The sequence below is a fragment of the Neomonachus schauinslandi genome, chromosome 3, assembly GCF_002201575.2.
Source record: "Neomonachus schauinslandi chromosome 3, ASM220157v2, whole genome shotgun sequence".
NCBI classification, from domain to species: domain Eukaryota; kingdom Metazoa; phylum Chordata; class Mammalia; order Carnivora; family Phocidae; genus Neomonachus; species Neomonachus schauinslandi.
In genome coordinates, this window is record NC_058405.1 from 10036572 (window position 1) to 10057025 (window position 20454).

General features: G+C 37.0%; 1 protein-coding gene across 3 annotated transcripts in view; it reads right to left on the bottom strand.

Moving 5' to 3' along the window:
- Positions 1 to 20454, bottom strand: part of ITGBL1 (integrin subunit beta like 1) — a 201624-nt gene that overhangs the window by 111429 nt on the left and 69741 nt on the right. For 2 of the 3 annotated variants that reach the window (XM_021695983.2, XM_021695982.2), the window contains exon 3: positions 5183 to 5329. The exons of the other annotated variant lie outside the window; for it this stretch is intronic. In XM_021695983.2, the coding sequence (XP_021551658.1) occupies positions 5183 to 5329 (147 nt within the window). The remainder of the gene's footprint in view (positions 1 to 5182; positions 5330 to 20454) is intronic. 3 annotated transcript variants of the gene reach the window in all.

Below are 20454 nucleotides of genomic sequence, written 5' to 3' on the forward strand. Positions count from 1 at the left end.
ATAACCATTCATTAAATTTTCTTGCTGCCTACTATACTGTTGGCAAAGTACCAGGTGCTATAGGAGATAACAAGAAAATGCAAACTAAGTAAATCACAGACCAGGAAGAAAGAGCTTAGATGATCAATAATTTTTACACGTATGTATGAGACCAGATGACGTAAAGGCATTTGCAACAGATCTGTGACAAATACCATATAGGAAGTATATACCTCAGTCTGGCTCTGTAAAGGAGGAAAGGCCCAGTAAAGGAGCAAGTTCTTGAGTTGGCACTTGATGTATGGATAGAATTTCAACAGGTGGAGATGGAGAAAAGGCTTGTGATGTTGAGGAAGGAGCCTCAGCTAAGGGATAAGGATGTGGAATTAAAGAACAATGCAAAGTCTCGCTTGGGTTTGGATAAAAGGGCCAGTTGAAGGCAGAGAGTAGAGGATCAAGAATATTGGCCAAGGACTTTAGAATTTATCTGTTGGAATACCAGGAGCCTCTCATCGTTTGGAAGTGAGGTATAACATCGTCAGGGCAAAGAACGGAGGAGCTGTTTTCAGGAAAGACAGGAACAGCCTCTACCTCTGAATTCTGTAACTTCTTACTGACACCCTGACAGGAAAGCTCACTCCCATCCACACATCTGAACCATTTCTGGCTAATGTGGGACGTTTACAACAGCTCAGAGACTTCCTGTCTCACCCATCATGTAGAATTCACAACTGAGGCTCCAAGATATGGCAGATGGAAGCCCAGGCAAAAGCGACAGACTCCTGTGTTCATGTGATGTCATACTGCTTCTCTTTCTTAGTTGCCAGTGAGCTCAGTCTCTAGGACTGGTCTTTATGCTTTATGCTAGATTATTTTTGCTCTGACTTTTCATTCTGATTAGTAAAGCGCTCTCTCTCTAGGAAGACTTCCCTGTCTTGAACACCAACCATACTCCTGTGCAATGGCACTGGAGCCCCACTTTGCTCTGCAGGCTGTCCCTTGTCTTCTGGACCCCTCTAGAGTCAGCTTCTGCAACTCCTCTAGTCCCCAGCTCCATCTCATCCTGACCTGCAGTCTGATGTCCCAGTCTAGCTTCCTCCTCTTCCCCTTCTGCCCCAAGCTGCTTCCAGGAAACCACATGGTGATATAAAGGGGGAACAGTTAGTAGAGAGAACTCAGAGCCTAATGCAGTTTCGGGGGAGTGGTCCAGAACTAGGCTGGTAGAAATAGACACTAAAAGAAGCCATGTGAGAATAAGATTGCTAAAGTCAACTTGAAAGGCTTCCATACTGAGTACAGAGTAAGAGAGAAAGATTAAGTGTAACACTGAGTATGAATTTACCTTTTGGTGCAGCAATTTCATGTCTAGTAATTTATCCTGAAGATACACCCCCCAAAATATGAAAATACATATGTACCAGTTCATTCTCTGCATTAATATTTGTAATTTCAAAATATTGGAAAGTGCCCAACCATAGGAGACTGAGTGAATAAATTATGTCACCTGTATAGAGCTGAGTCCTATGCATCTGAAAATAGAATGAGCAAGATTTCTATGCACTGATATGGAGTGAATTCCAGGAGATGCTGAGTGGCAAAGGCAGAGTACAAAAGAGCATATATAGCATGCTACCTTTTGTGTAGGGAACAAGTGAAAAACCAAAAAACTAACACATACATCTAGCTATCTGCCTTTATTTAAAATAAACATATATACAGATAAAGCAGAATGCCATAAAGTTGGTTACCTATCAGGTATGAAGAAAGCAGGAGGGAAGGTTTAGGAAGAGAATGATGATTTGCTAAGTATGCTTTTTTTATATAGTTTTGACCTCTGGAAGCATGCTAATGTTCTACATATTGCAAAATAAAATAAAATCATAAGGATGGAAAGGAGGAAAAAAAGTCTAAAACTGAAAGCAATCTGAAGTAAATAACCTTAATTGTATTTCAAATGAGTACAATAACTACACTAAAGGGAGACAAAAGAAAGAAATCCAAGTAACTTATGAACACAGCAATTAACTAAGTACCCCAATCTTGAGCATGGCTGGCGTGAGGTGGGGGTGGGGGAGGAGGTCCATTGCAAACAAATCCCAAAATGCTTCGGTAGACTTGTTTTGTATATTGGTATGCATGAAGCTATTCTAAAAACAATTTTAGATGTAGTATAGGACTGAGCAAATGAGTAAATATATCCATGATGTTGGGAGCCAGAATTCTCACCATGAAAAATGGGTGAGACAGCAGAAAACTTTGTGGGGGTGGACTGGAGTTGGATGTATTGGTGTGACTTCATGATTTCTAAAATATGTCTGTGTATGTATGTGCATGTACATGTATATATATGCTCATGAATGTTTACTAGCCTGTTTATAGAAAAGGCCAAGAAGCAAATTCATCCCAGTAGAAATAAACATCCCTAGTGCTCACAATTTTTATTCTACTATCATTCTTCACCTAAAGGAACCAAGGCTCTTTAGAGAAATGGTTGATTCCAAAGCTGTGGCAAATCGGGTACAATATGACTCTGGAATATTTTGTTATGCCAGAAAAGAAAGAATTGCTGAAACAAAACAAAACAATGGAGGCATGTCACAAGGACTGAGAAGCTAGCTTGAAGGGGCTCCAACAGCCTCATCTGGGACCAGAGTAATTAAGTTCAGTAATGAATAATAAACCATTGAAATAATAGGAACTGTGATCCTGGACTGACAATAAATCACTAAGTAAGTGAAATATCCAATAATTGGTAGATGAGAGAAGACTCTTACTTGTGGTAGAATGTTGAGTACCAACTAGTAAATAGGGAGGCAATATTGGAGTTTGGAAATCATCATTTTTCAATCACTAGTGTAAGCACTGGATCATGTGAAAGTCATCAATGGATGGTAAATCAGGGGTAATTTTGACGAGGATATGATGTCTTATAATTTCTAAGTGTTTCCCATTCTAAGTGTTTCCCAACAGACTGCTCATTTGTTACAAGGGCAAAATCAGTAATTACAGAGCTGAGACATCAGACAACACCTTGACCATGTGATCAAAATTAATCTCACTAGTGAGAGCAGATGGATATCATGGGCTTCCAGATGACACATCCTGAGAACACAAAATCATCTATCTGGTGATTCAGCTAAGAATGTATGACATGAATCTCATCATGAGGACACATCAGACAAAGCCAGAACGAGTAACATTCTATTAAAAAAAAAAAGGTTGGAGACAATTTTCTTCAAAATTTTCAGTGCTATAACACCATAGTCTGTGGAAATGGTCCAGATTAAAGGAGGCTAACAAGAAATGAGAGCTAAATATAACTCTGCCCTAGACTGGATCCTACGGAGGCAGGGAAATTCTGTAAAGCACATTGTTTGGTCAGTGAATGAAACTGGAATATGGATGGTAGATTACATAAAAGTATTGTACCAATGTTAAAAAAAAAAGATCAAGGCTCATATATCTTAAAACTGTGTTTTATATCTTATCAAATATGTTTCATCATCTGAAACGATTCTGTAAATTTCTCCTTTAAGGTATGTTAATGTAGCGAATTGCATGGTTTTTTTACTTAATGTTGAAACATTTGGATTCCTAAGCTAACCCCTTTTTGTTTATAATGTATTATTAAAAAGAAAAAAAACTAGATTTGATTTGAAAAATAAACAACAAATAAATAAAGCCAAAAATAAAGAACAAAGAAACAAAACAGAATTCAGGTTTTATTACTGAAATAAGTTTGGAAAGCTTGACATTTTCAAAACAATGAGGCTATACGGTAAGCATGTAAGGCTGTGTGTGTGTGTGTGTGTGTGTGTGTGTGTTTGTAGGGGTGGGTGTTAGGAACTGGAGGTAAAAAAATCCTACAGAGAAGACAGAAAAGACTAAGGTGCTGAAGTGAAGCAAGGAGAAGATCCGTGAATAGAGTAAGCAACCTGACTGTTAAGACCATTTGTCAGGGTGCCTGACATCCACTCATACCTTGCTTTGGGTATGGCCTTGATTCCTACTAGCAAAACACTCTTACTGCACTTAATCTACACAGAGCAATTCATTGCAATCAGATTGTGGAAAGATGATAGCTCTGAACATAGAAGGACTCTACCTACAATGGGAACTTCAAGAGGGAAGATAGTCACTCTTGTAGTCAAATACTTGCCTTTAGCATGCAAAACAAGGGCTCACACCCCGTGTTTTCCAAAAGAATTACTGGGAGAGCTTTAAAAAAACCCTGCATCCCAGACCACACCCACCAAAACAACTCAATCAAAGCTTCTAGCTTTGGACAGGACAATTCCCAAATTCAACCAGCCTTAAGAAAAAGTGGACTTTTGAGGTTCCATGTGCCCAAATATGAAAAGAGTATTTAATTACAGTAATACCAGCTAAGCATTAATGAAACCAAACCAGTTGCTTTGTTTTATATCTTCTGGGTAATTAATTTTAACAGCTTTACTATAAATTTCTAAAAAATATTTTTAAATGACTTGAGATGCAAAAATATTTTCGCCAAACATAAAATCGTGACGTCACTATATTTTCCCATGAGTTTCACACCCAGTGCATCTAAAGCTTCTATCAAACTAAAAAGCTTTGGTTCTATTTGATGTTAAGGTATAAATTCAAAGAACCCTTGATCTGTAATAGAAAATAATTAAGTCAGCTTATATAAATCCTTTTTAAAAGATTTAATCCAGCATTCAAAATCATGGCTCACAATTTACATCAAATGTTTTTGGGGTGTTGTTTCCCGTGAATATCCTGCTTGAAGAAGGCATTTGCAACAGCTGGAGAGCATCAAACTTGCCAGTCTCAGCAAGATGACATTTTCCCCCTATTGATTTATCTGCATTTCATTTCAAAAATATATATATACTCAAAAGCAGTCTCTCTCAGAGGTTCCACATTTCTCAACGCCTAACTATTTCCATGAAAAACCAAGATGTGATTATTTAAGAATTTTCATAGGATAGGGGCACCTGGGTGGCTCAGTCGGTTAAGCGTCTGCCTTCAGCTCAGGTCATGATCCCGGGGTCCTGGGATCGAGCCCCACATCGGGCTCCCTGCTTAGTGGGAAGTCTGCTTCTCCCTCTCCCGCTCCCCCTGCTTGTGTTCCCTCTCTCGCTGTCTTTCTCTCTGTCAAATAAATAAATAAAATCTTTAAAAAAAAAAAAAAAGAATTTTCATAGGATAGATTTCTTACCTGCATTAGAGCAGATGACATCTTGAGAATTCTTGCACATCTGGTTACTCTTTTTCTTCGTCAAGTCACAGTGAGTTGGGTACTGGCACGCTTCACCAAACCAACCTTCCTCACATTTGCACTTGCCACAGTCACACTTCCCATGGCCTGAGAATTTAACAACATCCCGTTAGACTCGAATTATTTTCCAAAGAAACTTAAGGGTAATGTTGGCTCAGGACTGAGCTCTAATAAATTCAAACACATATACATTACAGGGGCTGAGGGGTAATGCTACTGTTTGACAGTATAACATAGTATGTGGATTTTATTTCAGTAACCGAAGTTGATAAATCATTCTAAAACCATTAATTAATTTGTAGAGACATGAGGATGGATAATAAACCAGAAGTTTAATTACACGCTTGGTCAGAAAATTTAGTACTAAAAAAAAGATCCATCTAGCACCTCCACATTTAAGACACAAAACCCAATAAAAATTATTTCCATTTAACTGCATTTCATAACACATAAAACCACCAACTCTGATTAACAAATTTTACATGAAACTCCAACAAACCAAACATTGGCTTAGACCTATTGGAATTTAGAATGTAATAAAGTTTAATGGATATATTAAATACCATATTGGAATATGATTGACATAAAAAATAATTACATATTTTGTTTCTTAATGAGACAATTTGGTTCAAGAATCAAAAGGATAAGAGCCACAGTCATCTACCTCCACAGAAATTTCTCAACTTTTCATGTTCTCAAATCAACATTGTGCCACTTTTATGTTGTGATAATTAACTTTATTAAGTCTTGGTTGATGAATCCTACTAATGTTTTTATCGACTACACACTAGTCCTACCAAAGTACAATACTGGGCTCTTGTTTTGAAGTAACTTAACAAGTTCAAAGTTGAGGCCAATATACAAAGATGGTGTTATCTTCAGCCAGAAATGTTTGTCAGACCCTGTGTTAAGTTGAGCGATATGCCTCCTGTAGAAATAAGAAGGGAGAGACTCTCTGAACTTCCTTGACCTTTAACTGAGCAGAGTTTGAATGGGCTACAGGGAGAGTATTCTTATATTACTCAAAATAATAATGCTCTGTCCCAATGCCTGAAGTTCATAGACCACAGAATGGAATCATTGATCTAGTGCCAACAGTCATTCACTGTAGCAGCCAAAATCTACATGATGAGGTCCAGATGGTTGGTCAGAATGAATGGCTCAGAGGTGTCCCATTTGGGCATGTTCAGCAGAGCCTGACTCTATGATTGGTTGTGACTTTAAAACTCCTCTGAATATTGCCCAGTCCCTGTAAATGTTTCTATTCCTGTTGCATTTTTCAAATTAATTATTCTATTTTGCAAACAAAACCTTGCATGCACCCTAATTGTAATTCATTTTATCCAGTGCACATTACTGTCAAATTGATTGTATTGTTTTGCATTCTTGTCTGGCCCTACATGATACTGTCAATCTCGGCCAATTTGGTATCATTTACAAGCATTAACTGATCTCTCCTGCCAACCATCCAGTCTATTTATAAAAGTATTAAGCCAAATTCTTGAAGTAGCTAAGTCTTTTTTATCTTGGTAACTATAATTACTCTTTGATAATATTAGCATATTAGGTTGAACCACATGGATTGTCACTATTATTAGTTTAATATCAGCTATTTCTTATGGTCCATCCTAATAAAATGTGGCTTCATATCCATAGCAAAGAAAATAGAAGTGATTTAGAAGATAATGAAATGCAGTAGTAATGATTTGCTGAATCTATAATAAAAGAACACTTAACACTTCTTTTACATTGGATGGGACATCTCAGACCCTGACCAAAGGTATATATAACAGAAATGGATAATGGTGGGTAGGCCAAAAGTTACAGATTTTTTTACAGCGGAGTAAATCTTAGAAATAGGGGGAAAATAAAAACATGTACAGATGATAGGGAGAAACTCCTCCATCTCAGACTGACCCAATGAAGCATTAGTAGAAATAATATTCTAAGGTGTTCACACCCCAAAGTTAGCTCATGAGGGCCCAGGTTCAGAAACTCCTTCCATAAAAGATTCTGTGGTTAAAAAAACAAACAAACAAACAAACATGGGAAAGAGAACCACTATATTCTTCTTTTAGTGGGTCATGATATAAATCAGCACACTGAAGCTTCTTCATGTCCTGTTGTGAAAAAGCTATTTCGCTTTTGCTCAGAATACACGGTATTTCTTACTAGGGAGCCTCTTTCTCTCATAACTTATATGAATTTCCTAAACCATACTTAGACCAATACTGTAGTAGATAACGTGCTTTCAGCTTTTCATTTAGCATCTGATCAGAGGCGAAGATGACAGCCAGTGTAGGACAGGGTCATCTGCCTTTATATTTTTCTGAACTTTATACCTAATAAAGGCCTCCTTGATTCACTTTTACCCATTTAGTAAAGTGAATAGAAATCATTTTTTTTACTGTCAAGAATTATCAAGTAGGGACGCCTGGGTGGCTCAGTCGGTTAAGCATCTGCCTTCGGCTCAGGTCATGATCCCAGTGCCCTGGGATCGAGTCCCACATCGGGCTCCCTGCTCCGCGGGGAGCCTGCTTCTCCCTCTGCCTCTGTCTCTCTCTCTCTCTCTGTCTCTCATGAATAAATAAATAAAATCTTTAAAAAAAAAAAAAGAATTATCAAGTAATACCCTGTATGACCTAATTTGGAGGTAAATATATAATTTGTTTTAAGATAAAAAATAATCTTCAGACTATTTTTACTCTTTCTCTACAATTAGTAATTTCTTGAGCAGAGCTCAGGGAATTAGGTTGCTACATTATTGTACCTATGGTATGCAGTTCATCTCCATCACAGTGTCACAAATATGGCTTCAAAAAAAATTCCATTTTTCAAAATAATTTGCCCGTTGGGAATAGATGGCCCAAAAGAACCAAAGCAGAACCCTGAATCAGGAGGCCCAGAAGAGGGCTCTGATTGCCCAAGGTTGAAGGGTGGTCTTTGCTGGCTACATGAAATCCCAACCTGCAAAACATTCACCATTCCTGCCTGTCCCCATTCACCTCTCCAGTTCTGTTTCTTCTCCAGATAACTCAATTCACACTTAGAAAATGTGCTCTTAAAATGAACAATCCAACATGCTTGGCAATAAATCTGTTGCCCTTCCAATAAATTCCCAAGGAGTCAGGAGAAAACCCCCACACACAAAACAAGAATGTCAGAGAAATGTCAAAACAAAACAACTCCTACCAAAGTAATAAGGAAGAAAAAGTAAATGGCTTTTCCTGTTGCTTCCAGGATTGTTGGTGGTGTAGCCAGTCGCTGGAAAGAGAAGACCGGCCATGGTGGAGGGTAAAATCCAGTAGTTAGCCTCCTATTCACGGAAGGATGTGGAGGCCTGGAGGCTTTCACTGGGGCTTCCCCGAGGTGAGCTAAGCCTTGCCTTGATCTCCACAGATAAAGAAGCATTTCAGCAAAGACAGAATAAACTCAGTTTTGTGATGCTTTAACTCTGTCAGCAGCTCCACCATTACTTCTGGAATGGAAAAGCACTAATTGACTCCAGAGGCAGTGGTGAGGAATTTAATTAGTGCACAATGGAGAAGTTGCTGCTTTTTATTTTTTAAATTAAAACAAACTATAAACAAATGGAAATACTTGACCAGTATTGAAGAACTTTTTTTAAAAAGTCAATTAGCCATTTGTATATACTAGAGAAAAATAATTGTACTTTTCTTTTCCAAGTAAGAAAAAAACTAATAAAGATGAGGGGACAGCACCGAACTCTCCTCCAAGTCTACTGATATTCTGGATAAAAATAAACTGCCAAAACTAATGTGCCCATCAGATTAGCTTTACATCTTTGGTTTCAAGTCTTAAAAAGGTAAAAAATAGATAGTTAGATAATAGATGCACAGGTAGGCTGGTAATAGGTATAAGATGAAAGGATAAAGAAGATGTGGTATATGCATACAATGAAATGTTAGTCACCAGAAAGAAGGAAATCCTGCTGTTTGGGACAACAAGGATGGCTCTTGAGGGCATTATGCTAAAGCAGAAAGAGAAAGACAAACACAGTATGATCTCATTTATATGTAGGAATCTTAAAAAAAAAAAAAAAAAAACCAACTAGGGGCACCTGGGTGGCTCAGTCCTTAAGCGGCTGCCTTTGGCTCAGGTCATGATCCCAGGGTCCTGGGATCCAGCCCCATACTGGGCTCCCTGCTTCTCCCTCTCCCACTCCCCCCCACCCCCCGCTTGTGTTCCCTCTCTCGCTGTGTCTCTCTCTGTCAAATAAATAAATAAAATCTTAAAAAAATAAAATAAAACCCAACTAAACAAACAAAAAAACCGCAAGCACATAAAAAAAGAGATCTGGTTTGTGGTTTCCAGAGGCAGGGGGTCAGGGAGAGGAGTCAGAGGAAGGTGGTCAAAAGGTACAAACTTCCAGTTAGAAGAAGCACTTGGTATGCAACGCACAACATGAGGACTATAGTTGACACTGCTGTATGGTATATGTGAAAATTGTAAGAGAATAAATCCTAAGAGTTCTCATTACAAGGAAAAAAAAAAAACCATTGTTTTTGTACCTATATGAGATGATGGGCATTAACTAAATTTACTGTGGTCCTCATTTCCCAATGGATGTAAGTCAAGCCATCATGCACCAAACTTACACAGTGCTACATGTCAATTATATCAAAACAAAACTGGAAAAATCCTGATTATTAATTATTATTTCATGAATACAGACAATAATTTTATCATTTATGTCTTAACATTTAGATGTTAAAAAATGATTCTTTCTGGGTGTCAGATAAGCTAGGGGAAAAGCATTCTAGAGCCTCATGGTAACCTTGAAACAGATATTTTAATTTGAGCACTAAGTTGGCCCTGCGAATCTATTTGCTTTGGTCAAATATGTAAAGTCCCATGACCTGCATTGTGTCCTATTTTCCAGGGCATTCAAACAAGCTCACTTAATAAGAGACACACTCAAGTTTTCTCCTATTCCTTCTGAGTCACTATAAATTCCCCCCCTTCTCTGGGTATAAAGAAATAAAAGCACTAGCTATGCCACACCTAGAATTCTAAGAAAAGATTGTGAAAGGACCCCTTACACAATTATTTAATTGTGTGTGTGAATTATTAATTTAATTAATTAATAATTAATTTAAAACTATTACAATTATTTCACAGTTAGCAATAGAAACTTGACTATTTTCAAGCCAGGGTACCAGTCCCTGGCTTGCTTCTCAGGCTAACAAAAAATGACTTCTCAGATTATTTCTCCTTCCCGTTCCTGAGAACATTATGATATGAACAATGGAAGAATTCTGTGTAGAAGAGAGCTTTGCCCTAGAACATAAAAGGTCTGGGCTCTAATCCTGCCTGGACACTAATCAGCCACGTGACGTTGATCAGGAAAACAGAAGAGAAGAAAGGAACACCCAGTAATTATTGCCTTCCAGCTACCATGATTAAGTACTTTATCCAGGCTAGTCTGCTTTATTTCTAGAAGGAGCCAGTGAGATGGATTTTTGTTTCCCAGTTTTACAAATAAGAGGGCTACAGTGTAATTAGCTTGCGCAAGGTAACACAGTTTATAAGCTGAAAAGCTATGTGTTTTCCATGACAGCCATTATCTGTTTAGTTGCAATGCCAGACTTGAAAGGACCCTTTCTGTTCTAGGAAAGATGGTGTCAGTAAAAGCCATGAAATGGTGGCTTGACAGCCCTGGTCTACTTTTTGCTGTTTCCTTTTGGAATTCACATGCCCCAAGTTGGATTATTGACAATCCTTGGTGAAAAACTCTAACAGTAAAATTATCAGACTTTACTATTTAAAATTAATGCTAACGTGGGTAGATAAAAGAATTCAGGCCTCTAGTCACCTAATTTCTCTATAGACCTCCGTGCTCAGCAACAGAACTAAGAGACTGAACTACATGATCCCCACATTCCTTTCATCTTAAAAAATCCATACTTTGGCCTGAATTATTTTCTTTTCCTCATAACAAAACAAAGTACTTTCTTCAAATGGGGCACTCGGCATATGAAAACAAATCTTGTTTGTTACTGAAAACAATGACACAGAATTCTACTTGTTTTTCAAAGCACCCATTAAAATATTGTAAGTTATCCTGATACGTGTATTTTTTAAAGTGAATTTGGGTTAAATACTGACAAAATGGGAGATTTAAAATGAGAATTCTGGTAACTGGAGACTGAGGGATGAAGTATAAATTATAGCAAAGCAAGACAGTATTTTGGTTGAATCTTAGGTCATAAATTTCATAAATTCAAAGAAATAGTTATATAAATTATTTCAAATTTACACATACACACACACACACACACACACAAGCTTGGGGATTCAGGAATCCTAGTTGTTAATATAGATTCTACCACAGCTGGCCTTGTGACCTTCAGCGGATTAATCTTTGAATTTTTCTGACCTTGTTCTCTTTGTTTTTGGTCTGGTAAGTTGAACATATGTGAACTCAGTATTCCTCAAGGGATGCAGGTCATGTCTCTTTAGGGGGCATTAGTGAAATTGTCTTGTTCTATCTGCCTGCCTGTTCTATCTACACTTCCAAGGAAGCTGGTGTCCTTTCCTACCTGCAACTCCATGATAGTAAGAGCATGTGCTATATTTCTCAGGTGTCTAGAGAGGGAAAGATGGAAGGAAAAGGCCACTGGACAAGATGAGGGAAGTTCTGTTTTCTTTCCCTCCTTCCACCTCTAACATTCTATTCATCCGAAATCTTTACAGAGATTCCTTCACTTTCTTCTGCAATAAAAAATAAGTATAAAATTAAGTATATAAATAAAAGAGGCCTCAGTTCCTTTAGTTTAGGCCTTGGAGTTTTGTCCTCTGTTGGGGTCTTTTATTCTGAAGTGTCTCTTAGGATCAGTTACACCAAATGACAGAAGCCAAGCCACTCAGGCCTTAGAAACTTAACACCCGCCAATATCTCTTAGTCAAATGAAATGAACTGCGTCATCTCATAATGTTGTAACCAGAACAGGAGACCTGAGACCAGTGAAATCTCCTCAGTTTTTACTGAAGAAGAAATGAAGCTCCACACTCACCATTGCCTCCTTCCCCAATATACATAAATATGTGTGCCAAGGAATCTGGTCAGTAGAGATATATGTAGATGTATATATGTATGTGTGCTTATTGATACATATTCCTGTTCATATATGTATATAAGTGCATATATGAGACTTAGCAAGACTCTAAATTTTCTCTTTTAATATGAAAGCACTGGATGCATGAGATGGTATTTGGCATCCCTCGCAATGTTGAGATTTTTTTCCAAATGTTTTGTATATGTATCTTTAATGAAAATTAATAATATTCTTCATCTGTTAATGTTAGAGGTTTCTCCATCTCAAGTTCAACTGATTGTCTATAGAGCAAACTCTATATATGCCCTTATTCCCACAGCCATTAAGGAACTGTGCATCTCCCCCATGAGGCAGGGTAACACAGGGCCTCAGAGCACTATGGGTAAATTCAATTTTTTGAGATGTGTTCAAGAGTTCTGAGACAATTGATTTAAGCAATAGGTTTGCAAAAATATAAGAAAGATTTTATTTCTTAAGCTAGATCATGGAAACATATCAATTTTATCTTTTATACTTCATGTAATATTTCACTCAAAAAACTAAAATGAAAAAAAATAATCTGTTAGAAGCAATATTTCTATAAGTGATAATGTTAAAGAACATTGTTTTGGGACTTTAGGGGCATTCAGGAAGTGTGAGAATCCTGTCTCATAAGACCCTGCAACAAGGAGACAGAGTACTATTCACCTTTACAGCCTGAGGGTCTATGAAGAGCCGGGTAGACTATGCTTCGTTATCTGAATGGGAGGACACTATCATCGGAGGGCTATATGCTGAGCCAGGGTGCGAGGTGCAGAGAAGGGCTATGAAAGGGTCTGCAGGAAGGGCCCTGTCTCCCCCTGCCCCCTCCACTGGGGGCGAAGTATGTGACAGAGAGAGACAGAGTGGAGATCCCACTGCACATCCCTGGAGAAGCCTTGTACATTTTCTCTAGACCAGCTTGGAACAGCTTCAGTTGAACAGAAATGTCTGTGAAAGCCACAAGTACCTAACACAGACCACCAATCGTCCTGCTGACCCAGCACGGTGCAGGATGGCAATCACAATTTTGGGGAGAAGGGAGGTCACTACCTAATGAGTGCTTGTGATAAAAATGAGTAGATGGAATTACAGAAACTGCCAACCAGAGATCAAACGGAAAGCACAGATGTAGTAAATGGCAGACAGGCTAGAAGCCAGCAAACACAGAACAGGACATGAGCGGGGATAAGGAGGCAAAGACGGTGCCCTGTGGGCCGTGAGCAGTTGACCCCCAAAGACCCTCCATCTCCACTGACCTTGTCGTTTTCACTCCTGGGAAAACCCCAATGACTGAGCACACCCAGAATCAAATTAAATAAGGTTTTTTTTTTATCATTGGTAGCATGGGAGTTATTACAGGTTGAATAGTGTCTCCCCCCCGCCAAATTCACACATGGAAGTCCTAACCCTAGTGTATCTCAGAATGTGGTCTTATTTGGACATAAAGTCATTGCAGATGTAATAGTTAAGATGCTTTAGAACCGGAGTAGGGTGGCTCCTTAATTTAATATGACTAGTGTTCGTATAAAAATGGGAAATCTGGACACAGAGAACACCACATGAAGATGAAGACAGAGATCGAGACTGGGATGAGGCTACTACAAGCCAAGGATCACCAAAGATGGCCAGCAAACCTCCGGAAGCCCAGGAGAGAGGGATAAAACAGACGCCCCTTCATAACATAACCCTGCCGATACCTTGATCTGAGACTTTTAGCCCCCAGAAAGGAGAGACGAAAAATGCCTGGGATTTAAACCATCCAGTTTGTGGTACTTGGTTATGGCAACCCTAACAGAGTAATACAGGAGCTCAAGGTATTGTTTAGAAGAATCACAGAAAAATAAAGGTTCATTATTTTACACGTCTGAGTTTATTGTTTGAGAAAGTAATTGCCACCTACTGACCTATTCAGCACATTTTAATCCATATGCTTCAGAGATGACTCCATAAATAATGGCTGAGGTTTACCTGAATGTTGTACCTACTGTACCCAGGACCATCCTAAAGGTTACAGAAGAAGGCAAAGATCTCTGAACAGAAGTATATATTGCTGTTTGCTAACTTATGTCTAAAGTCGATAGGAAAAAAATCAGTAGCAATCCCCCATCTAATGAAACACGCTGCTTAGGCAATTACTGAGAAACAGGCCACATAACTCTTTATGACTTATCTCTCTAGTCATTCTACCTAAAATTCCTCCATTCCCCAAACCCTGTTTTCTAGAAAATAAAACCACTTCCTTCACCTGAAAAGTCTCCGGTTCGCTCTACTGCATTACTAAATTCCTGTGGGCTCTGCAAATCCTCCCCCAAACAAAGCTTCCAAACTATGCCCAAGAAGTAGACTTTACAAAAAGTCTGAACTTTATAAAGAGTTTTTGTAAAGTCTACTTTTTATAAAATATATTTTTTTAGTAAAGAACTCTTTTATTGCTCCTTAAATAAGTCTGTGCAAGGGCTCAGTCAAAGTTTATCTATGATCACCTCATAACCTTCAAACGTTATGATCAAGTAATTCTGGGGAATGTTTCCAACTAGAAAGGAACAGATGGCAACAATTTATTTTTTAATTCCCTTCTCAGCTTAAAAATTAACAAACATTTATATGTTCAGTTAACTTTATTATAAATCTGCTAACTGCAATGATTTCCTTTTAACTCAGTAACTCCCCAGGGTACCTCTGCTCTAAGCTGTTATAAAGTAGGTAGTTAATAAAAGTTGTTGACAATTTGTTTGACTTGATTGGAAAAAAATGAAATCATTCTCTTCCAAGCAGGTAAAAGGACATTAAATCATGCACTTTCTACAATATAAAGATCAGTCACCAGGAAAATATCTATCAGTAGTTGGCATGGAGACTAAATTGAACTCATTACTATTTATTTTTAAAACTCTTTAGTAACTCATGAAGTATTTTATAAAATTTGAAAAGCAATTCATGGACAAGGTAAGAAATACTTTAAAATGAGTTGTCACTTTAGATTTCCTTAAAAAAAAACTTTAAAAACCTAGATCAGTAGACAAAAAATTTAAATGGAGAATAAAGCCACTGGGTAGGCATTTTTTTTTTAAGTATCTAATACTCTGTCACTCTGTTGGGATATCCCTACCTCATTTCTTTTTTTTTTTTTTAAGATTTTTATTTATTTATTGAGAGAGATAGTGATAGAGAGAGAGCACGAGAGGGGGAGAGTCAGAGGGAGAGGCAGACTCCCCGCTGAGCAGGGAGCCTGATGCAGGACTCGATCCTGGGACTCCAGGATCATGACCTGAGCCGAAGGCAGTCGCTTAACCAACTGAGCCACCCAGGCGCCCCTCCTACCTCATTTCTTAAGGAGTGAAAACTCAACACAGCTCATCTGACAAAGAGAGCTCTTCTAGAAACCATGGATATTGGTAGAGGAGAGGAGAACTGTACTGAGGTGCGCACTGAGGTGATCAAAAGGAAAGGGAAGTTTGCTATAACTGCCAGTTCACTCAGTGACTCACCCCAGTCCAGAATGCCCTCCCTGTTCTTGACTCATGAGCCATGTCATTCCCCATTCTGAAAGTCTACAGTTAGTATAAATCATGATAGATAAGCTTCACCTCTCATTAAATTTACAAAGTATCCCATTTTTAATCATTCTAGATGATGTAGCTTGTCTTCCTTTTGGCATTGGCATGTAGATATTTACTTTGGAAAACAGCTTTACCAAGGTATACTGTAATGTATAATAAATATATATTAAACTCCTAAGTGACAAATCACTTTAATTCATATTATCTTATTTGATTATCAAAATGGCATTAAAAAAAAGAAAACAAGTATTACCATCCTCACTTACAGAAGGGGAAATTCTTGGTTAATGTCTTTAAATTATTCCTCCAAATGTTTAACAAGCTCTCAAGGCTCCCCCCTTAGCTTGGGTATCCTCAAACTCAGGAGCAAGAGTGAAATCCCGACTCCTATCCTCCTTCTATCTCACCCTCATCCACTTCGCCTCCTTTTCTCTAGTCCCAGAGGCCACATCAAGGTCCATTCCTTTTCAAGGAGGCTTGATTTCTTTGCGTTCTGGTTCTTTGGAGGCCTCCTTCCTTTCCCTACTTTATTTCAACCTCAGCTTCATTAATTAATTAGCACCTTCCCTTTATACCATAAACTTGAACAAGTGTCTCCTTTACACAATGTAACCAATACTGCCTCTATTAAACACATGTCCCTAATTTTAATCTCTATTCCAGTCCATTCTCCCTTTCTTACTCCAATCTCCAAAGAGGTAGTTTTCTCTCCCAGTCTCATTTTTTTGCACATTCAGATTTCAATCCCACCGTTCTACTGACATTTTTCTGAGATGACTACTAAGCTTTTTATTCCTTAATTCAATTGACATTTAAGTCTTTATCTTATCTGTTGCTTCTCTATCCTTTGATATCTTTTTTCCCACCCCTTTTCTTGTCCTTCTCTGCCCCTTTGACCACCTCCATCATGCCTAAGGATGTAACATTAGTAAAATCCATATTCCCCATGCATCTGACAAAAGATAAGGCAAATGAGAGGAATAAAAAAAACTGATGCATTTATTCTGAAGAGAGTTAATTAAACGTGATAGTCTTTACATTACTGAATCATACTAAGTTTTAAGCAGGCTTGAACTATATTTTATTGTTTTATTTATTTTTCCCTGTGATTCAGGGAGCAGTTGGAAAATAGGAGGAAGGCTCATAAGGAATATTAGAGAAAATTGAAAAGGAATTATAAGCAATATTTCTTTTGCATGTCCAAATATCCAAGATTCAAGATAAATAAAGTTGAATCTGCTACATACACATACTTACCAGTTTTCTTAAAATTAGCAATATAACATTTACATTGTTCTGAGTCTTAATTTTACACCTAAAATATATCTTGGAGAACTTCTGTCAAGGACTTTGAAGTGGGGCTGAGATTTGATTTTACCCTATTTGAACCTAACAAATTAGCCTGCTACAGTTTCACGTGTTCCGGAGACATGAGACTTGTGGGTCAGAGTCAAAGAACTTTACTACTCACATTAATAGCAGTAACTGAAATATCAATTTGAGTCACTTATCAAACCCCAGTTCCCACAGGACAACACAATGAGGGCCAGATGAAGCTTGCACATGCAATGGGTTGTGTTACAAGAGAGGAAGACCAGAGAGAGGGATCCTGACTCTTTTATAATGGGCAGTAAGCATATTTGAGCTTGCCCCAGAAGGAGACATTATTTTATTATACTAGGCTATAAATAGTTCTCTTTGCTCCAGAAGGAGACAACAAGTCTATCTTCCAAGGCTTCTCTCTGTACAAATACCCATGAAAAGATATTTTGCAATAAAAGCAATCAGTACCTCTGGTTTTTTTTTTTTTTAAGATTTTATTTATTTATTTGAGAGAGCGAGAATGAGAGAGAGTACATGAGAGGGGGGAGAGTCAGAGGGAGAAGCAGGCTCCTAGCCAAGCAGGGAGCCCGATGTGGGACTCGATCCTGGGACTCCAGGATCATGACCTGAGCCGAAGGCAGTTGCTTAACCAACTGAGCCACCCAGGCGCCCAGTACCTCTGTTAATAAAAAGTACAGAAATAGAAGAGATGCACGGAGAATTATCTCCTAACAGCTATTGATATTAATATCTTAGCCCATATATACCTACTTTATTCTTTCTAACAGGTGCATAACATTCCTTTGTATATAGCCACAATAATTTAGCTATCCTTTATTGGTATGCATTCAGCTGGTTTTGATCGTTTACCACTATAAACAATGTTGTCATAAGTATTCTTCCTTACACATGTAGCTTTGTGCAAAAGTATGAATAGATCTGTAGGATAAATTATTAAGTGGAGTTTATGGATGAAAGACTATTGCATATCATTGAAATTTTAATATAGATAGATTTGTTTCCAAAACGATATTAAATACATTCCCATGAACAATGTGTGAAGATACACTTGCCAACACATAACACAGAATATTATCAAATAACCTGTGTCGATCGGAGCATTAAAGATTATAGTGGATATTTTTGTTGGCATCTGTCAACTATGGATGAGTTCAATATCTTTTCATTGGTTTATAAATCAATTTTGTTTTATAAACAAAATCATTTTATTTTGGAGAGAGGAACTCATTACATTAAATATAAAGATTAATTTAGGATAAATTCACAGATATACACTAATGTATAATATAAAATGGAATGTCAATTTCAACTAATTGACTACTATATTTCTCTTACTACTTATCAGAAGTTTTTTCAGATGGCTATTGTGTCTTGTTTTGTTTTAAATATATAAGATCTGAATCAAATTAATAATAGGAAAGTAAAAATAACTATTTTTTCTTATGTTATTTTTTCATCTAGACTTTAAAATTTATATGCATGGAGATTATTTTGTTTTATACTATAAGATCTTTTTGTATATATCTAAAGAAATGTTAAAGGGAAAACTTATCTTCTTCAGATACATTTAATACTGAATGAACAAAAAAGAACACAAATTAAGCTTTTACTTAAAAAAAAAGTCATAAAATAACAATTCTTAGGAAACAATAAGGAAGGACCTATTAAAGATGAAAGCAGAAATTAATAAATTAAAATACAGTCACACAAACAAGTGAGCTAATTAATGGCTAGTGAAAAGGCAAAGCTGTTAGCTATCATGATAAATATAAAAATATGGAAGATAGATACTCATACATAAGGAAAAATTAGCAACAAATTCTGAGAAAAGTAAATCACTGAATAAGTACATAAAAGATACATAAATAGGTTATACATATGCAAAATTCTGATAGTATTAGTCTTGGTAGTCTGAAATTTTGGGTTATTTTCCCTTTTTTTGCAAAGTTTTCAAGAGAGATTTTTAAAATTTATAATCAATAAGGTCTGTTTTGTGTTTTATTTGATCTAGACTGATTTTTATTTTTAAAATTATAGAGAACTACTGACTCTATAATATTATTTCAGAATTAATTTTCTTTCAAATTTTTATATTATTTTTCTTCTTATATCACTTGCTGGCACCTTCAGTAAAATACTGAGTAGAACTATGTTGTGAACATCCTCATCTCATTCCTGATAGTGAACGATTTTCTATTTCTTTTTTAATCAGATTAATAAACCATATGTTTCTAGAAATTGATAGATTCAGCTAAATTGCAATCTTGCTAGAAAAACACTGTTCACTATATTTTTTAAACTATGCTAATTAAAATATGCATTTTCATTCATAACATATTTCTTTTTTGTTTTTGTTTATTGTTTTTCTGTATGTTTGTTTTCCATTTTGTTTCTTTTGTTATTAGTTTGCTTGGTTTTTTTGTTTGTTTGTTTTTCCTGGATTAAGTGTGCAGTGAGATTGTCTAGTTTTCAAAAACTTAATTTGGACTTTCTTTATTCTGTCAACTATTTTTGTTTTCTATTTTTTTAACTTTTTCTTTTACTTTTTTGAGGTTATTGTTCTTTTTCTTAGTTTGATTTTAGGCACTTAAAAAGTTTAGTTTGCTTCTGTTGTTCCCATTTTTGGTACGTGAACTGTTTTGTTATTCAATATCATAAACACAAAAGGGTGTAAGACCTACATATTGTTTAACATCTACCAATGAAATAAAAGCCTTTGTACTCACCACCCAGATAGTGAAGAATAAGATCACAGTGAGTACTGAACCTCTTATACTCTACACAACTGCACCAACTACCTTGAATTTTGCTTGCTTTCCTTGCTTTTCTTTATTGTTTTAAAGATTTTACTTATCTATTTGAGAGACAGAGAGCACAGAGGAAGAGGGAGAGGGAGAAGTAGACCCCCTGCCCCCCGAGCAGAGAGCCCGACGTGGGGCTCGATTCCAGGACCCTGAGATCATGACCTGAGCCAAAGGCAGACACCCAATCAACTGAGCCACCCAGGCGCCCCTCCTTTATAATTTTATTTCCTTTATAATTTTATTGCATTTGTATGCATGCATAAACAATGGTTTAACTTCAAATATTTTCTAATTTTTATAAAAGAATCATACTATATCAACTGTAATTCAACGTTATAGGTAATTTTATAACTTTTTACTCAATATAATGTTTATGAGTCATCCATTTTGTCACATGTAGCTAT